The sequence below is a fragment of the Phoca vitulina genome, unplaced genomic scaffold, assembly GCF_004348235.1.
Source record: "Phoca vitulina isolate PV1807 unplaced genomic scaffold, GSC_HSeal_1.0 scaffold38, whole genome shotgun sequence".
NCBI classification, from domain to species: Eukaryota; Metazoa; Chordata; class Mammalia; order Carnivora; family Phocidae; genus Phoca; species Phoca vitulina.
This window is the reverse complement of record NW_022589741.1, coordinates 14343891-14360173: the sequence shown is the minus strand read 5'-3', so window position 1 is coordinate 14360173 and position 16283 is coordinate 14343891. Positions and strand designations below refer to the sequence as shown.

General features: G+C 47.0%; 1 protein-coding gene across 2 annotated transcripts; it reads right to left on the bottom strand.

Moving 5' to 3' along the window:
* Positions 1 to 1595: 1595 nt before the first annotated feature.
* Positions 1596 to 12797, bottom strand: CD3E (CD3e molecule). 2 transcript variants are annotated; one of them, XM_032428010.1, is made up of 9 exons: positions 12740 to 12797; positions 12517 to 12628; positions 10137 to 10157; positions 8720 to 8737; positions 5682 to 5711; positions 5049 to 5264; positions 3712 to 3879; positions 3113 to 3159; positions 1596 to 2228 (listed from the first exon to the last, which is right to left on the bottom strand). In XM_032428010.1, the coding sequence occupies exons 2-9, from the start codon at positions 12563 to 12565 to the stop codon at positions 2172 to 2174; spliced, it is 606 nt and encodes a 201-aa protein (XP_032283901.1). In that variant the 5' UTR covers positions 12566 to 12628; positions 12740 to 12797; the 3' UTR covers positions 1596 to 2171. The 2 variants fall into 2 exon arrangements, with proteins under 2 accessions (XP_032283901.1, XP_032283902.1); XM_032428011.1 differs by having other exon boundaries at positions 12517 to 12596; positions 12740 to 12782.
* Between the last annotated feature and the right edge of the window lie 3486 nt (positions 12798 to 16283).

Genomic DNA, 16283 nt, shown 5'->3' with positions numbered 1-16283 from the left:
TTATTTGACAGAGAGAGACACAACAAGAGAGGGAACACAAGCAGGGAGAGTGGGAGGGGGAGAAGCAGGTTTCCCCGCGGAGCAGGGAGCCTGATGCGGGGCTCGAGGACCCTGGGATCATGACCTGAGCTGAAGGCAGACGCTTAACGACTGAGCCATCCAGGCGCCCCTGTTTTTGCCTGGTTTTGACATCAGGGTTTGTCATTAGGGTTCTCTAGAGAAACAGAACCAACACAATGTGTATGTAGGAGATGGAAGAGAGAGAAGGAAGGGAGGGAAGAGAGGAGAGAGAGAGAGAGTTTTATTTTATTTTATTTTTGTCTCCCCTGAGCACTTAGCACAGTGCTGGTCTGCGACATGAGTGATGAGAAAAGCACTCGCTGCAAGAGTGCCTAAGTGATTAAATACAGAACTTGTAAGCCAGGAAACCCGAGAGCATTCTTTATGATCACTGTCAGCACCGGCACTGGGTAGCTGTTCAGAGCGTTGGAGTTGGACAGTCCTGCCTGTTCATTCCTGCTCCCTCCCTCACTAGCTGTGCAACTTGGGCAAATAACTTAACCTCTCCGAGTCTCTGTAGCCTCATCTGTAAAAGGAGGACACCATCCATCTTGTCTACTTTGCTGCGCTAAGGATTAAATGAGATAAGGCATGGAAAGTGCTGAGGGTGATTTCTAGAGCCTAGTCAGTGCTCACTAGCCCTTAGCTGTTACTGCTTTTCTCACCCTGAGCCATATGTCCCCGTCCTGGAACATGATCAGGTGTACCTGGGACAAGAGTGCCAGCCTGCTGGTCAGCAGCTAGTGAGTGAGCCTCCGGTGTTGAGTGCACAGAGGGCAAGAAGCACCCACAGGGTAAAACAAACCTGTAGCCACAAGCCTGAGGCTGAGTGTGCACGGCACGTGGCAGGCTGCTAACCACGAATGGCCTTTTCGTGGTGGCCACACGCATAAATAGCCCTGTGGTCAGCCGGGGAGGTTTCTGGGTGCAGTGAGGGTGAAGGGGGCCTGCTGGGGCTTCTCACAGCTCCGGCCTCCGCCCTGTGCTGGAGGAGCACAGGGAGCCGGGTGGGGGCCAGCCCTCCTACCGGCCCCCGCAGCCCACATCCGGGCCTGCCAAACCTCAGCCACCTTCTGGCTGCCTTGCAGGGGGCGGGAGGGTGCTGCTCGGCAGCACCGCCTTCTCCACGGCCCCGCCGGGGGCTCAGCCCTGGCTTCCTCTCCCAGCAGCTTGTGGAAATCTGGGCCCCGCCCTGAAGCCTCCAAGCTCCCCATCCGCCGCCCCCACCTGCCTTTGAAGGCTTCTGCTTCTGTCCCTCTGTTTTCTCAACTGACCCCTCCACCGGGGACCCATCAGTCACTCTCTGACATCCTTGGTGCTTTTCTCCAAGAGAAGTGAGTCAGAGGACTATTTGTTTACTTCTTTCTCTGTCTCTTTTTTATTTATTCCCTAACACCCTCTCCAAAGACAGCGGCAGCACCTGTTTTGGGGATCATAGTGGGGGGGGCGGAATTGAGGCAAAGGTAGGGAGGACGTGAGGAAACAAGGCAGCCTCTGAGGGCCTCCCAGAAAAGAGGGACAGCAATTCTTTTGGCCAAATACACTTTATTTCTTTTCTCTCTCAGCTGTCAGGGAGCCTAGCATATTCATGGAGGGGCCTGCAGGGAAGACCTGGGGTAGGGAGTAACGGGCTGGCTCTGGGCCAGGGTCTGTGCATGGGGCAGGCCCCCTGCTGGAGTTACCCAGTCCATCCCCACAAAGCGTTGCCAAAGAGAGAGCTGGAAGAAAAGAAAGGTAAACAGATGCAATAGTTAGGGACGGGGGCAAGTTCTTCCCAGGAAAGGGGGGAAGGGAAGGGAGCAGGGACATCTCCTGCAGGGTAGGAAGGGACTGGTGATGGTGGGGGTGAATAACAGAAATAAATAGCCTGACCAGAGGGCGTGAGGAGCTGTGATGTTTCACAAGATAATGAGGCAGAGATAGTCTAGGGCTGAGGGCCAGCAGAGAAGGCAGGATGGAGGGAGCTGGGGACAAGGCTGCAGGGTGTGAGTTCTCCAGCAGGCAGAGGAACAATTCTCTTCTGGAGTCCAGGATTTACCCAGGGTACAGGGAGTAGCAGGCCCTGGAGAAGCCAGAGCTGGGCCTGGAGGAGGCAGCGTCCTCAGGAGCCGTCAGATGCCTCTCTGATTCAGGCCAGAATACAGGTCCTGCTGGCCTTTCCGGATGGGCTGGGGGGCGGGGGGTAAATAGAGAGGTTGTGGTCAGCAGGATGGGAGGAAGTAGTTCCTAACAAAGAAGGGCCCCTGAAGATCTAGCTTTAGTGCCATGGAAAGAACCCTGCACTAGGAACCAGGAGACAGGCTCCAATTCTAACCTGGTGCCCACTGGTAACAGATTTGAACCTGTCACCTTCTGGGAGCCTCAGCCTTCCCATCTCCAAAATGGGAATCTAAAGACCCACCTCTCAGGGCATTTGTCAGGATTAAATGGAGTCACTTACATGGAAGTGAATACCACCTGCTTGCCTGGTGCTCGAGAAATACCTGTGGCACTCGTTCAGGTGTGATATTCCCGATACCGAACAACTGGTAGGGCAGGCACAGCAAGCAATCGAAACAATCCTGGCGGTTCTCTGCCATGCCAGCCATTAACTCTTTAGTTGTCAAATCGAGAGGCAGTCTAGTGGGGGGAGAGGCTGTGATGTCTGGCAGTGTGTGCGCTGGGAGAGCGGGGCAGGAAGCTGGCGGCCATTTACCAATGAAGTACTTTAATATTTCAACAGCCGATGTGGCTGCGGTGCGTGCAGGTGGAATCTCGGTGCTGAATTTGTCACGTGGGCGTGTGTGGATATGGGATTCCCCATGCTGTATCCCAGCTAGTGAATGAGCCACAGAAAGAGGGTGTCACCTCCCCCCCACCCCCCGACCCCATGCCATGGTTGTAGAAGCCACGCAGCCTTGGAAACAGCCCAGCTCGGCAGAGGCCGGCACAAGGCGGGCTGTCTGGCAAGCCTGAGTGAGGGGCTTCAAAGTGTCTGGCAGGCCGGATGGACAGTCCCACCTGTCCCCTTCTCCCCTAGAAAGCTCCCCTCCCCCACTCCATCCCTTGGTACCTCGTAGTCCGGATTGGGAACAGGTGGTGGCCTCTCCTTGTTTTGTCCTGCAGAGGAGGGAGGGGGAAAGGGTTAGGTCCCACGAGGGAACACCCATCTCGGGGCCATGAGACCGAGATCCGGGAGGGACGGCAAATGCCTTCTTTCTCTCCTCTAGGCCTCCCTTTTTCCATCTTGGCCACTCTGTCTCCTGTTTCCTTTAATCCCATCCCTAATGACCTCCATACTCTTCGTATCACTTTATGATTTTCCTCAGCTCAAAGTCCTTCCATGTCTCCTTTTCTATGGGTAAGGGAAGGGAAAAGGCAGGAACGAAGATCCCAAAGTCTCTCTCCCCACAGATTGGAGGGAGGAGATGTGGAATCTGGTTACTCCAGAATACTCCACAGCCACCCTGTTAATACACTTTTTGTATTTCTCTAGGGCAGGACAGAGAGAAGCAATCTGAGACGTGTTACCCTCTGTCCAGATGTTGGCCACATGGGGAATGTTCTATAGAAGCTGTCTTGAGCTGGCCGTGGACTTGCCACCCATCCTGGCCCAGGCTGGACATCCCCCCCTTGGTGGGACTCTCTTCCAATGTAACTCCATGGTCTTACCCTTCGTCCTGCCGCCGGCACCTCTTGCTCTCATCCCAGGCATGGCATTGGCCTTTCTCTTCTTGCTGTAGTGATACACTAGCAGCACCAAGCCCAGAGTGATGCAGATGTCAGCTACGATGATTGCAACCACTGCCATCAGGTCCACCTCCATGCAGTTCCTACACACTGTGGGGGACAGAGATATGGGGAGGGGAAGAGAAATTACCGAGAAAAGAAGACACAAGGACAGTAGAGACCACCAAGGAACAAATAAAGGCGATTCTCCCTTTACTACTCACATGCTTGCCATGGCCAAAGCCAGACCTTTCAATGTATGTAACACCAAGCAAAGAGTGAAGGTTATGGGTAGAGGCTCTGGAGTCAGAGAGTCCTGGGTTCAAGTCCCAGCTCCTTTACTCACTAGCTGTGAGAATTGTGAGAAGTGTTTTCAACTCACAAAGTCCCTGTTTCCCCTTGTATAAAATGGGAATAAAACAGGGGTGCCTGGGTGGTTAAGCATCTGCCTTTGGCTCAGGTCATGATCCCGGGGTCCTGCGATTGAGCCTGCTTCCCCCTCTCCCTGCCCCGTGCTTGTGCTCTCTCTCTCTCAAATAAATAAATAAATAAATATAATCTTTTAAAAAAATGGGAACTAAGGGGCGCCTGGGTGGCTCAGATGGTTGAGCACCTGCCTTCTGTTCTGGTCATGATCCCAGGGTCCTGGGATCCAGCCCTGCATCGGGCTCCCTCCTCAGCGGGAAGCCTACTTCTCCCTCTCCCACTCCCCCTGCTTGTGTTCCCTCTCTCGCTGTCTGTCTCTCTGTCAAATAAATAAGTAAAAAATCTTTAAAAAAATAAATAAAAATAAAAAATGGGAACTAAATAGTACTTAACTCATGGTTGTTGAGAGGATTATATGAAAAAAATCCATGCAAGTGCTTGAAACTAATGTTAGCTATCATTATTGTGCCTTAGTTTATGACACTTTATTATAGCAGTTTTGCAAATTCTTCTGAAGAATTGATCTCTGGATAAAGCACCAGATAAACCCTATCTATGTGCCATAATTCCAGATTTGATATAACGCAAATGACGCGATCCTGCCTCTTGGAAAGTTGTTATTTTAGATCTAAGTGCTGACTGAGCTTTCCCAGATAACCCCATATTGGTGTTTAATCCATATTTCAGAAAACACTGATGCTGTGTGGCCCCTGAGAGTCTCAGGATTGAGTAGAAGAGAAGCACAAAGATACCAGGGGACCGTGAGGTGTGTTAGAAGAAATGATTGAAAATGCGCCCTTGAAATGGGCCTTTCTAAGGTGTCCCATGGTGTCTGCTCTGGGGACCTGTATTACCTCTTGCCTTCAGGTAGAGATAGTTCTTCTTCGAGGCGTCTCCATAGCAGGCATAATAACCACTGTGCTCCACTTCTGAAAACTCATCCAGAGATAGCTGCTTTTCATTAGCCTCTGGTATTTTTTCACCATTCATTTCCCATTGTAGATTTTCACCTTCAACTTCCTCAGGGCATGTCAGCACTACCGTGGTTCCAGAGATGGAAACTTTATACCCTGGGAAACGGGAGAGAAGAGAAGAGAAATTGGAGGGAGAAACCATTAAGATTTTGGCAAAGGGAAATTAGGAATAGAAGAACCAACCAGAGGCAGAAGGTCACCCGTCATCCAGGTCTTGGATTTTCTCGTCAAAGGGGAGCTCTACTGGCTAGAGGGCATGAAAGAGGGGATCTGATGGAGAAGGGGAACTGGAGAACGTTTTGAGCGTGACTTCAGAGTTTAGGCATGGACATGGGGGCTTGGGAAGGGGAGGAGGGAAGTAAAGGAAAGCCTAGAAAAGTCCCTTTGGGAATATTTCCAAAACAGGAGTTGGAATGACCTCAGTTCTTGGGGATAATCTCTCCCAACCAATTCCCTCTCCTCTAACCACCCACCTGCATCCTCAAGGCATCCATGAAAGACAGAGAAACTTACCGTTCTCTGGAGGTGAACCTGTTGATTCACCTGAACATGAGAAAAGGAAAGCACTGTAAGAAAATAACCTTGGATTAAGTTTAAATTGTAGACAAAAATTTTCAAGTGAGACTAGACATTATCCCCAAGAACCTCCAAAGAAGGCCCATCCTTTAGGGAGCCCCAAGCCTGGAAGGTGAGGTATGCTTGTTGATGCAGCTCAGATGCATCACATTGAGACTATACCAGCATGTGCCCCTAGATCCAGATCCACTGAAGCTCAGAAAGTCTTAAAACCCTAAAGCTGAAAAATTCTAGAAGTCTTCAAGCTCAGCCTCCTACATTAGCACAAACTGTATTCTGGATAGACATGAAAGGGTCTTCTCAGAGATAAAGACCTTCACTCATCTTCGCAAGATCTTTGAGCCACTGATTCTTGGTCTTACCTATTTTTCACCATTCAGAAGTTCTCTCTTATAATGAACAGAATCCCTCATAGTAGAGACAAAGCATCCTTCTCCTTATTTTATACCACTTTTCTTTCATTGCCCTTAAATTATGTAAAGGACTGTACTCATTTTAAAGGAATGGTTCTTCCAATAAAAAGTGGCTTTATGTCGAACCATCTCCTGAGTATAATCAACTCTCAATTATTTTTGTTAGAGGGAGGCACTATTGGTGTGGACAACTGAAATCCGCTAAGATAATTTAGCCCAGGCACATTCCCCACAGCAGGCAATGTTATCCTGGGAGGTGCGGCTGGGGTGCATCCTTGCTTTTTAGAAGACTTGTGGCCGGGACACAGGGCGGCACTAGGTTATGCTCAAGCCTGGATGTGGCAGCTGGAATACAGGAGAGGTGGTGGTGCTCAGAGACAGCCCTCTCCCTGTTGGGGGCTTTTTGCTACAGTATGCTGTTGGGGAAAGAGCACTGGACTGCATCAGCCCTGTGTTTGGATCCCAGATCTGCCTTAGGCTATGTGCTTGAGGACAAGTCATTGAATTTCTCTGAGCCTCAGTTTACTCATCTGGGAAATGGAGATGAAACACCCACCTTACAGGGTATTTGTGAGTATTAAATGGATTATGCTGGTTAAAATGAATGGTACATAGCGGATGCTTAAAGAAAACATATTAGTTACTTTCTTCCTTTCCTTCTTGGAGTCCTGCTACAATGGAGAACAGAACTGAGTTCTGACCCAGTTGCTCAGGCACCTCTCTGGCTGAGATCATACGGAATGGTAAACAAGTCATTCTCCAGATTTATCTATCTGCTAATAATTGGGGGTTGAGTATAATGATGTAGATAGTTGATGTTATTTTGACTTAGAAATAATTTTTCAATACTGCTATTTCTTAGCAATGTTAAATAAGCTAGAAATCATAAATAAAATCATTTAAAAGTAAATAGACACTTCACTCTGCGTGGTGTGTTTGTTTGAAAAGAAATGTAAAGAATGTAAAGAAAATTGCTCAGGAGTTTTATCAGCGCAGATTTGGTAGCAGAGCTTAGACATACAGGCTCATAGAAGGGCCTGGACGTCTGTGCCTAGAAATAGTTAGAATGCTCACAAAGATTTAATACACATCCATCCAGAGACAGTGTTTCATGATGGTTAAGAAAACGAGCATCAGTACCAACTAAATCTGCATTTCTATTTATCTCAGTGTTTGGGCTATTTATTTTCTAAACCTTGGTTTCCTTATCTGTAGAATAGGGAGATTAGGAGAATTAAATGAGAAATTCAGGTAAAATATTTAGGGCAATACCTAGAATACGCATGCTCAATAAACTCTAATGCTTATTATCTAGTCTGCATGTTTCCCATAGAATAATAACTAAAATTCACCCATTGCTTCTATATGTCAGATGATGTTCTAAGTGAATCACTTATTCCATCCTTAAAACAAACTTACAAGCTAGGTATCATTATTATTTCCATTTTATACATGATGATGCTATAGCATAGAAGAGTGAAGTAAATTATTCAGACACTCAACGAATAAGAAGTTGATCCAGGGTTCAAATATGGCACTCTAGCTTCTTAACCTCACACTACACAGCCTTAACTCCTCTGACTAAAATATTCTTCTTCCTAAAATACAAGGTCATTGGGGCGTCTGAGTGGCTCAGTCGTTAAGTGTCTTCCTTCGGCTCAGGTCATGATCTCAGGGTCCTGGGAACCAGCCCTGCATCGGGCTCCCTGCTCAGCAGGAAGCCTGCTTCTCCCTCTCCCACTCCCTCTGCTTGTGTTCCCTCTCTCCCTGTGTCTCTCTCTGTCAAATAAATAAATAAAATCTTTAAAAAAAATAAAATACAAAGTCATCCTTTATTTTATTACTTTTTTTTTTTTTAAGAGAGAGAGAGAGAGTGCATGTGAGCGGGAGGGGCAGAGAGAGAAAGAGAGAGACAGAATCTTAAGCAGGCTCCATGCTCGGCACAAACCCTGATACAGGGCTCGATCTCATGACCCTGAAATCATGACCTGAGCCAAAATCACGAGTCAGACATTTAACTGACTGAGCCATCCCAGCGTCCCAAAGCTCATCCTTTAAAACTCAGCTCAAGAATCACCTCTGGGGAAGCTTCCCCACTATCTTCTGTAGAGTTGACCACTACTGTTTTTATAGCTCATTTTAGCTGGTACTTACCCATATCACAGCGCACAACACACTGTATTATCAGTTATTTATCTTCTACAGAAAACCATCAGCTTCTTGAAGAAAGGGAATTAGTGATCATTTACTCATTTAAAAAATATTTGCTGGGCCCCTACTATGTGCCAGGCGCTGGGCCAGGTGAATAAGACGCCATCTGTGCCTTCAAAGAACTTGTGATTTACATAAAAATTCAGTGGTGGCTCCCACCCACACCCACACGTGTATGCTTCCCTGAACGCGTGCTCAGGGATACATGACAGCCGCAGACGTAGGCGCATTTCTTACAAATCCTACCGATGGACAATTGTATTTTTCCTCTGGTAGTTCTGGTTCTCAGTGTTTATTACTACGATTGTCCTTAATACCATTTTGTTCCACATAGAGTGAAAATCCTCTTACCCGTAGGTTCCTCAGTCTCTGAAAAGGAAATGATAAAGCAACTATTAGCTATACTTCTATCAGCTACTCAGAACAGACCCTGCTCCCCTGGGTCAGGACCTTCTGAAACTAATGTAACATTGTATGTCAACTCAATTCCAAGAAAAAAAGAAAAAGAAAAGGAAAAAAAAGACTGCATCATGGAATTGCGTCAGCCTGTCAGCAATGTTTATGACTGGTGAAATAATTATGGACAAGTTTATATTTATCTTTCCATTTCTCTACAGTATTAAAATGTGATTTTCTGGGGCGCCTGGCTGGCACGGTTGATAGAATGTGCGACTCTTGATCTTGGGGTTGTAAGTTTGAGCCCCACATTGGGTGTGGAGATTTTTTTTAAATCTTAAAAAAATAAAAATAATCTTCTAAATTAAAAAGAAGACAACAATGGATCTTCAAATTCCTCATGACTGTATAGGAAAAGCTGTTTGGGGCCCTACATCCTACATTAACACCTGATGGCAATTTACAAACATGGATCCTAAGTAGTAATTTTGCAGTATCAATTACCACATTATACACCTTAAACTTACATTGTGTTATACATTAATTATATCTCAATAAAGCTGGGGAAAAAAGAAGATAGGTATTGCACATAAATCAACGATGAAGAAAAATCAACTCTAACTGGCAGTAGCTTGCAGAAGAGATTAGTTACCCTGAAGCACATGAGTGCTTTCGACATATTCCATCTGTCAATAAGGTAATAGTAAAGCATGCTGCAGGGTAAAAAAGAAAAAAAAAGAAAGGATTCTAAAAACATTGCAAAGGGGGCAGTGTCACAGAATGTAGATGGGCCCAGTGGCCGCCTTAAAACACAAAATGGGTCACTCAGCACAGAGGAGCTGATTGAATAGAAAGCCTTCCAATCCTGGGACACTCCTGACTCTGCCACTGTGATCGGGAAGTAAGTCCAGGCCAGGTGTACTCACATTCGTGTGCACACATGAATGCAATGCACACACATTCAGAGTATTTGGACATGTGACTCTAAGGTGCACCCAAATGATGCTCCAGAGGCTTATTCACCACATCCCCGTGCATACATTCATACCTTCTACAAAATCCCACATCAAATATGAAATGCAAACAAATGAAAACTTTTGGCACATTCAACTCAACAGTCTCAATTTTTTTCTTTTGAATGGTTAAGACTTGTATTTCCTATGATGTCCATTGCTTTTCCTCTTCTGGGCTGGAACTATCTCTAGACTGACCAGGAAAAGGCAAAGGAGAAGGTGGTAGAAACCTCTTTTATAGGTCTCTGGGGAAGCTCTGTTGGTGGGGGTGGGGGTGGGGGGAGTCTAGAGAAAGCTCCATTCATAAAAACAAAGAATGCCAGGTTGATTTCATAACAAGGAAAGAAAGCATATCTTACCTTCCTGCCCCCAAGCGCCAACTAGAAAATAAAAAAAAAAAAGAAAGAAAAAAGAGTTAGTAAATGTTGTGGGTCCCTGAAATTCCAAGCCGAGAAAGTAATGTGGTCTGGTCTGAGCATTTCTGAACATCTAAAGTCTTTCCCAACCACCCCTGGGTCATACTCATTGCTGTACCCCAGGTAAGTGATGTGTATTGCTGGGTATGGACCAGGGGTTCCTGATCAGTTTGGATGAAACAAAGCAAAGAAGCATCTAGCATTGAACATGACACTCAATATTTGACAAACAGGAGGTAGAAAAAGTTCAGGCTACTTTTTGGGCCACTGGAGAAATAGCAAAAGAATTTTGCCACCAAGCCTCCATTTTGAAAATCAGACTGTGGAAGAAAAGCAAGCTCTCAGTTAGGTACAAATGTTGAGAATCTTGTTCTGTCTCTGGCTCTGGCTTGTCTGTTCACTTTTTCCATTTGTTTTCTGCTTGAGATGGAGATATTTGACACTCCCCTTACTCATCACGTAGAGCCGGTGTGTTGACCAGCCTGGTCACATTTCCAATGGGCTCCTCACTTAGCACTAACTTGGACTCATTATGGATGACCAGTTTCCCTGATGTTGCCTGAAAGTTTTCCGTATACCTGGACCTCTCTTTTACCAACAGCCTCTACATGGAGTGAGACCCCCTCCACCCGCCCACCACCCATCCATTTCCAGAGCAGATGGGGCACAGTCTCATGATGTCAAATCTTGAGGGGTGCTTGGGACATTGATATCCAGTCTCTCTCTCTCTCTCCATCTCCCCTGCCCCCTCCGCCCTGGGAAAACATAGTTGATATTATAAGCCTCTAAGAAAATGCCTGATCCCGGGGCGCCTGGGTGGCTCAGTCGTTAAGCGTCTGCCTTCGGCTCAGGTCATGATCCCAGCGTCCTGGGATCGAGCCTCGCATCGGGCTCCCTGCTCGGAGGGAAGCCTGCTTCTCCCTCTCCCACTCCCCTGCTTGTGTTCCCTCTCTCGCTGTGTCTCTCTCTGTCAAATAAATAAATAAAATCTAAAAAAAAAAAAAAAAAAAAAAAAGAAAATGCCTGATCCCTCCTTGCAGGAGTCACACCCTGCCCCTTGACAACCTCAAAATGTTTTCCTTGGACCAGTCGCAGATTTAAAAGCCCCAGAGCTTATTAGCAATGCAGAATGGCAATCACTACTCCAGTCCCGCTGAAGCAGAAGCTGCAGAATACCAGGTGATTTGTGTGAGCCTTCAAGCCTGAGAAACTCTGGGGCGCCTGGGGGGCTCAGTCGTTAAGCGTCTGCCTTCGGCTCAGGTCATGAGCCCAGGGTCCTGGGATCGAGCCCCCATCGAGCCCCCATTGAGCCCCCATCGAGCCCCGCATGGAGCCCGCATGGAGCCCCCATCGAGCCCCGCATCGGGCTCCCTGCTCGGCGGGAAGCCTGCTTCTCCCTCTCCCACTCTCCCCGCTTGTGTTTCCTCTCTCGCTGTGTCTCTCTCTGTCAAATAAATAAATAAAATCTTAAAAAAAAAGCCTGAGACCCTCACAGCGAAGCAGGAAGTGGAGACCTCATGGCTCTGGCTCTGAGGAGCCCCAGCCTTTTCTAGGCCGCTGAAATAAAGCCATCCTGAGCCATTTTACACCATGTAGCCATGAAGCGCGTAGACAGTCGCGTTCCCCAGGTCTGCTTTCGCACTTACTAGCTGTGTGGCTTTAAACAAGTTATTTACTACCTTTGCGTATCAGTTTCTTTGTCTGTAAAATACAGGATGTAACGTTTACCTTCCAAGATGGAGGTAAGAATTAAATTAGGTAACACGTGTAAAGAATTTTTTCTTTATACAGTCTCTGGCACTTAAACGGCAATCTTTATTTTATTTTTTTATCTTATCTCCTATGGGATGTGGAATTGCTTTTGGTTATTTATCAATTTATATTCTCCCTTGCTTCAAAAAGGACTAAATTAATTAAAAGCTCTTGGTCATCAGTGTGTATTGTCTTGGGGATTAACTTTGAGATTCCTGGCATGGAGGAGGGGTGGAGATTAGCTCTAATCTCTTTTGTGTTCGTTCTTAAAGGCTGGGTAGTTTACTGATGAACCAGCTTTTGTTCTTGGAGGCAGATAAAGTTCTCTGCTTTCAAAAGCAATGATCCCAAATGCTTTTCTTTGGCTGTTCCCTGAAAATTCTCCCGTGCATGGAGCGTATTCTTTCCCACTAGCTTGCAGTCTTAGATCCCTGCCTTAATGTAGCACAAAACATTCCTTCCATCTTATGGTAAATGAGGCTCCTTGGGACCACTGGGCAGCACCAAGGTAGCCTGGGAGCCTTCCCATAGTCTGGAGAAATACCACCCTTTCTCATTTCATCCTACTTACCTGATAAGAGACAGAGTCCCAGAATTCTCCAGAGGTTCCGCGACTGCATCCTTCTCTCACTGGATGGACCCTTATTCTACCTAAGATGGCGGAGGCCGGTGGCTTATTACTTCTGAAAAAGAAACCAGAGGACTTTCCCAAAACCCCTGCTGAAGGTGAGGACCCTGAGGTCATTGTTCCCAATGCCGGGATGAAAAAGGGGACCCGTGAGAGGGAGACTCACCATTTTCCGAAGCAGGCACCTAAGGCTGGGAGGGGAGGCGAGTTTCTGAACCCCACACAGGAAGTGTGGAGGGGCCTCTGGGCCTGTAGGGTTCTACGTCACTTGGAAACGTTGGAGGCAGAGGCAGCCACCTGGGCTGGCTGGGGAGAGATGGGCCCCCTATCTTCCCATAGCACAAGCAACAGGGCTGTGGCAAAACCTGAAGGGAAGATGAGAAATACCTGCAATTTCACCGCATGGGGCCTTGCACGGTAATAATGCCATGGTTGGGACTCCCTTCTCAAATACGCCGTCCCCCCAAATAAGCTGTGACAAGGAGGGGAGCACTGAGTATTTGGTTTTTTTTAAAAAAAGATTTTATTTTATTTATTTATTTTTAAAGGTTTTATTTATTTATTTGAGAGAGTGAGAGAGCGTGAGAGGGAGAGCATGAGCAGGGGAAAGGGGCAGAGGGAGAGGGAGAAGCAGACTCCTCGCTGAGCAGGGAGCCCACCTCTGGGCTCTAAACCAGGACGTCAGATCATGACCTGAGCCGAAGGCAGACACTTAACTGACTGAGCCACCCAGGCGCCCCTAAAGATCTTATTTTTAAGTAATCTCTACACTCAACGTGGGGCTTGAACATACAACCCTGAGATCAAGATTTGCATGCTCCGTGGACTGAGCCAGCCGGGCACCCTTTGCTTTCTTTATGGTGTGCCCGTCATGGGATAGCAGGGACATCTCATTAACAAAGCCTCTTGACTTGAAAATACACGTTGGCTTAAAACCATGAGATCCCCCCCTTTGTTTTTGCCTATGAATTTACAAAAATATACGTGTATTTTTACAAAAATATTTGAAAACACAGCATTCAGTGTTGGAAAGGGTAAAAAGTGAGTCTCAAAATTTGCTGATGTCAGTGTATATGGATACGGCCTTTCTTCATTTTAAGCATACATTAATCAAATGCTTACCATATGCCAGGCACTGTGCTCAGGGTTTTGCCAAGACATCTCAGTTAATTCTCAAAACAACCCTCCAAGGTAGGTGTTATTTTTATCCCCATCTTATACTTGAGCAAACTGCAGCTCGGACAGGTTACCTAACTTGTTGGGTACAGAGCTGAGACTCTAAAGACGTTTTGGCAAAACTCAGTGAATATATAACATCTACTGTGCTGCAGTTATGTGCCAGGGGGTGGTGATGACAGGTGTAGCAAGACGGTCCTTGTGGACGGTAAATGGATGATTTCGGGAGACTGACATTATTATTATTATTTTTTGAAACTTTCTCAGTTGAGTTTATTAACAAATATTCCCAGTGCTATTAGCCAATTCCTCATTATTTTCAGTACCCTCCGACTTTGCAAAATATTTTAAGATATACTGGATCTAGTGACAGGTGCATTCCTACAGATGCTGTGGGAATGATAAAGGGGTGACTAATATAGTTTGAGGGGCAGTGAAGGTCTCCCTGAGAAAGTGACATCCAAGCAGAAGTCTGATGGATGGAATAGCAGAGAACCAGGTGGAGGGGAGGACGGGTAAAGTATTCCAGACAGAGCAGGCATGTTTGAAGCCCCGGTTAGGAAGAGAGGCTCATTTGAGAAACTCTGAGTCCAGAAGGCAGCTAACAGAGAGAGTGAGGTAGGAAACTCAGCAGGGACCAGTCAGGGAGGGATTTATAAGCCATGTTAACAATTCTCAAGGATTATTCTAAATGCAATGGGAAGCAATGGAAAGTTTTAAAACAAGAGAGTGACAGTATCGAATTCTTTAAATGAAAAAAGTTTAAGTGAACAAAAGTTTTAATGACGGAATTAATACATGTGTGTTAAAAAGCAGGAAGGGCACAGAGGGGGATATAACGACAGTCTCCTGCCCCCCTCGCCTCAGCCCTGTTCCTCTCCCTAGAGAAAACCACTTTTAACTTTGTGAACTGGTTTCTTCTGCTGGTTGCCTTCTTATCTCTGAACATGCACTGTCATCATTTGGGTTCTCTGGGAAACAAACTTTGAGATCTGTGTGCAGGAGGCCCACTGAGGGAGCGAGGGAACAGCACCTGGAAGGGAAGGAAGCAGGATTGGGGGCTGCGGGGGGCGGGAGGGGGAGGTGAACTAAGTCAGGGTAGCCAATCCCACAGGGATTTCTCAGGCTGGGACGACCTCCCAGGATGGTCTGGAATTGAGGTAACTGGCACATCATCTAGTCTTGGATGTGAGCTGTTCCCAGAAAGGGGGTAAGGACTTGGGCAAGGCAGCTGCTTCTGCTGAGAACAATGTGAAAGAGCTCAGCTGAGAGCCCCCAGGGGACACAGCGCCCCAGCAGCAGTGAGCAGTCCTCAAGAGGAAGCCTGGGCAGCACCACGTGGCACCCATGTAGTTCACTCCTTGCCCTGCCTGGATCTACTTGCTGTATCATCCTTTCACCCTACCCTTAAACAGCCTTTTCAGGACCCTGCTTGATCTCTTCCCCGAGAAGCTTATAAATGGAAAGTTAGCGTGACTAATTACAGTCCCACTATACAGCGGTTCTGGAGTCCCATCTGGTAGTCCTCTCCCTCCGTTGTTACCCATTCTAGATTGTTCCCAGCCTTGGCTAGCACTTCTGCTAACCTAGGGGAAGACATAGCTTGAGGAGTCTGAGCCCCAAGAGCCTGGTCGCATGGCCTTTTCAGGCTGTGAACCCTTGGGTTTTGTATGTATTCTCCTTGTTCCTTACAGCCCTGACTCCTCCTGATGATAAGGAAGGATTCCTTCTGCTGGGAGAGTGAATCTTTCTTTTCAAGTTTATTTATTTATTTATTTGACAGAGAGAGAGCAAGAGAGCACAAGCAGGGGGAGCAGTAGAGGGAGAGGGAGAAGCAGGCTCCCTGCTGAGCAGGGAGCCCACCTCTGGGCTCTAAACCAGGACGCCAGATCATGACCTGAGCCGAAAGCAGATGCTTAACTGACTGAACCACCCAGGCACCCCCCCCCCTCCTTTTTTAAAGTAAGCTCTACACCCAACATGGGGCTTGGACTCACAACCACAACCCAGAGATCAAGAGTCACATGCTCTACAGACTGAGCCAGTCAGGTGCCCTGAAGTGAATCAGTTTTTTCTTTTGTCTTCAGGTCTCTGGGCCATGGTGAGGAGCAAGTGTAGCTTCGTTTAATAGAACTCTTGCTGTGTACTGTGGTGGAAACATTCTGCATCTGGAAACCATGACCTCTAGAAACTCGGAGTCTGGAGTTACGGGGACAGGAAGCACGAATTTCCTGAATAGTTCACTGGGAGTAACGGTAAGCATGGATACTCCGATTTCCAACCTTTGGTTCCTGGATGCATGTGTTCTACCTCTTGGGGACACAGTACCATATGCTAGTTATTGACTTAAAATGTATAAGTATAGTGCCCCAGGCCGCAGGGTGTCATCTCTGAGTTGAAAGCTTAGCTCTGTCTTCAAAAGGCTTTTCCATTGATCCATCAGCTGGCAGCTTCAGGATGGTGTGGTCTATGATAGTACCAGTGGATCCCATGGTCACACATCCATATGCTTTTTTTATAAAGTGGGTTCCACG

Bases quoted from the DNA above. Each gene is read 5' to 3' on its own strand.
- CD3E (XM_032428010.1), bottom strand. From the start codon at position 12,565: ATGCAGTCGCGGAACCTCTGGAGAATTCTGGGACTCTGTCTCTTATCA. The intron at 10,158-12,516 runs GTAAGTAGGATG...TTTATTTTCTAG, and splicing joins GGGACTCTGTCTCTTATCAG to TTGGCGCTTGGGGGCAGGAA. The intron at 3,160-3,711 runs GTAAGACCATGG...CCTCCTCTGCAG, and splicing joins TGCCGGCGGCAGGACGAAGG to GACAAAACAAGGAGAGGCCA.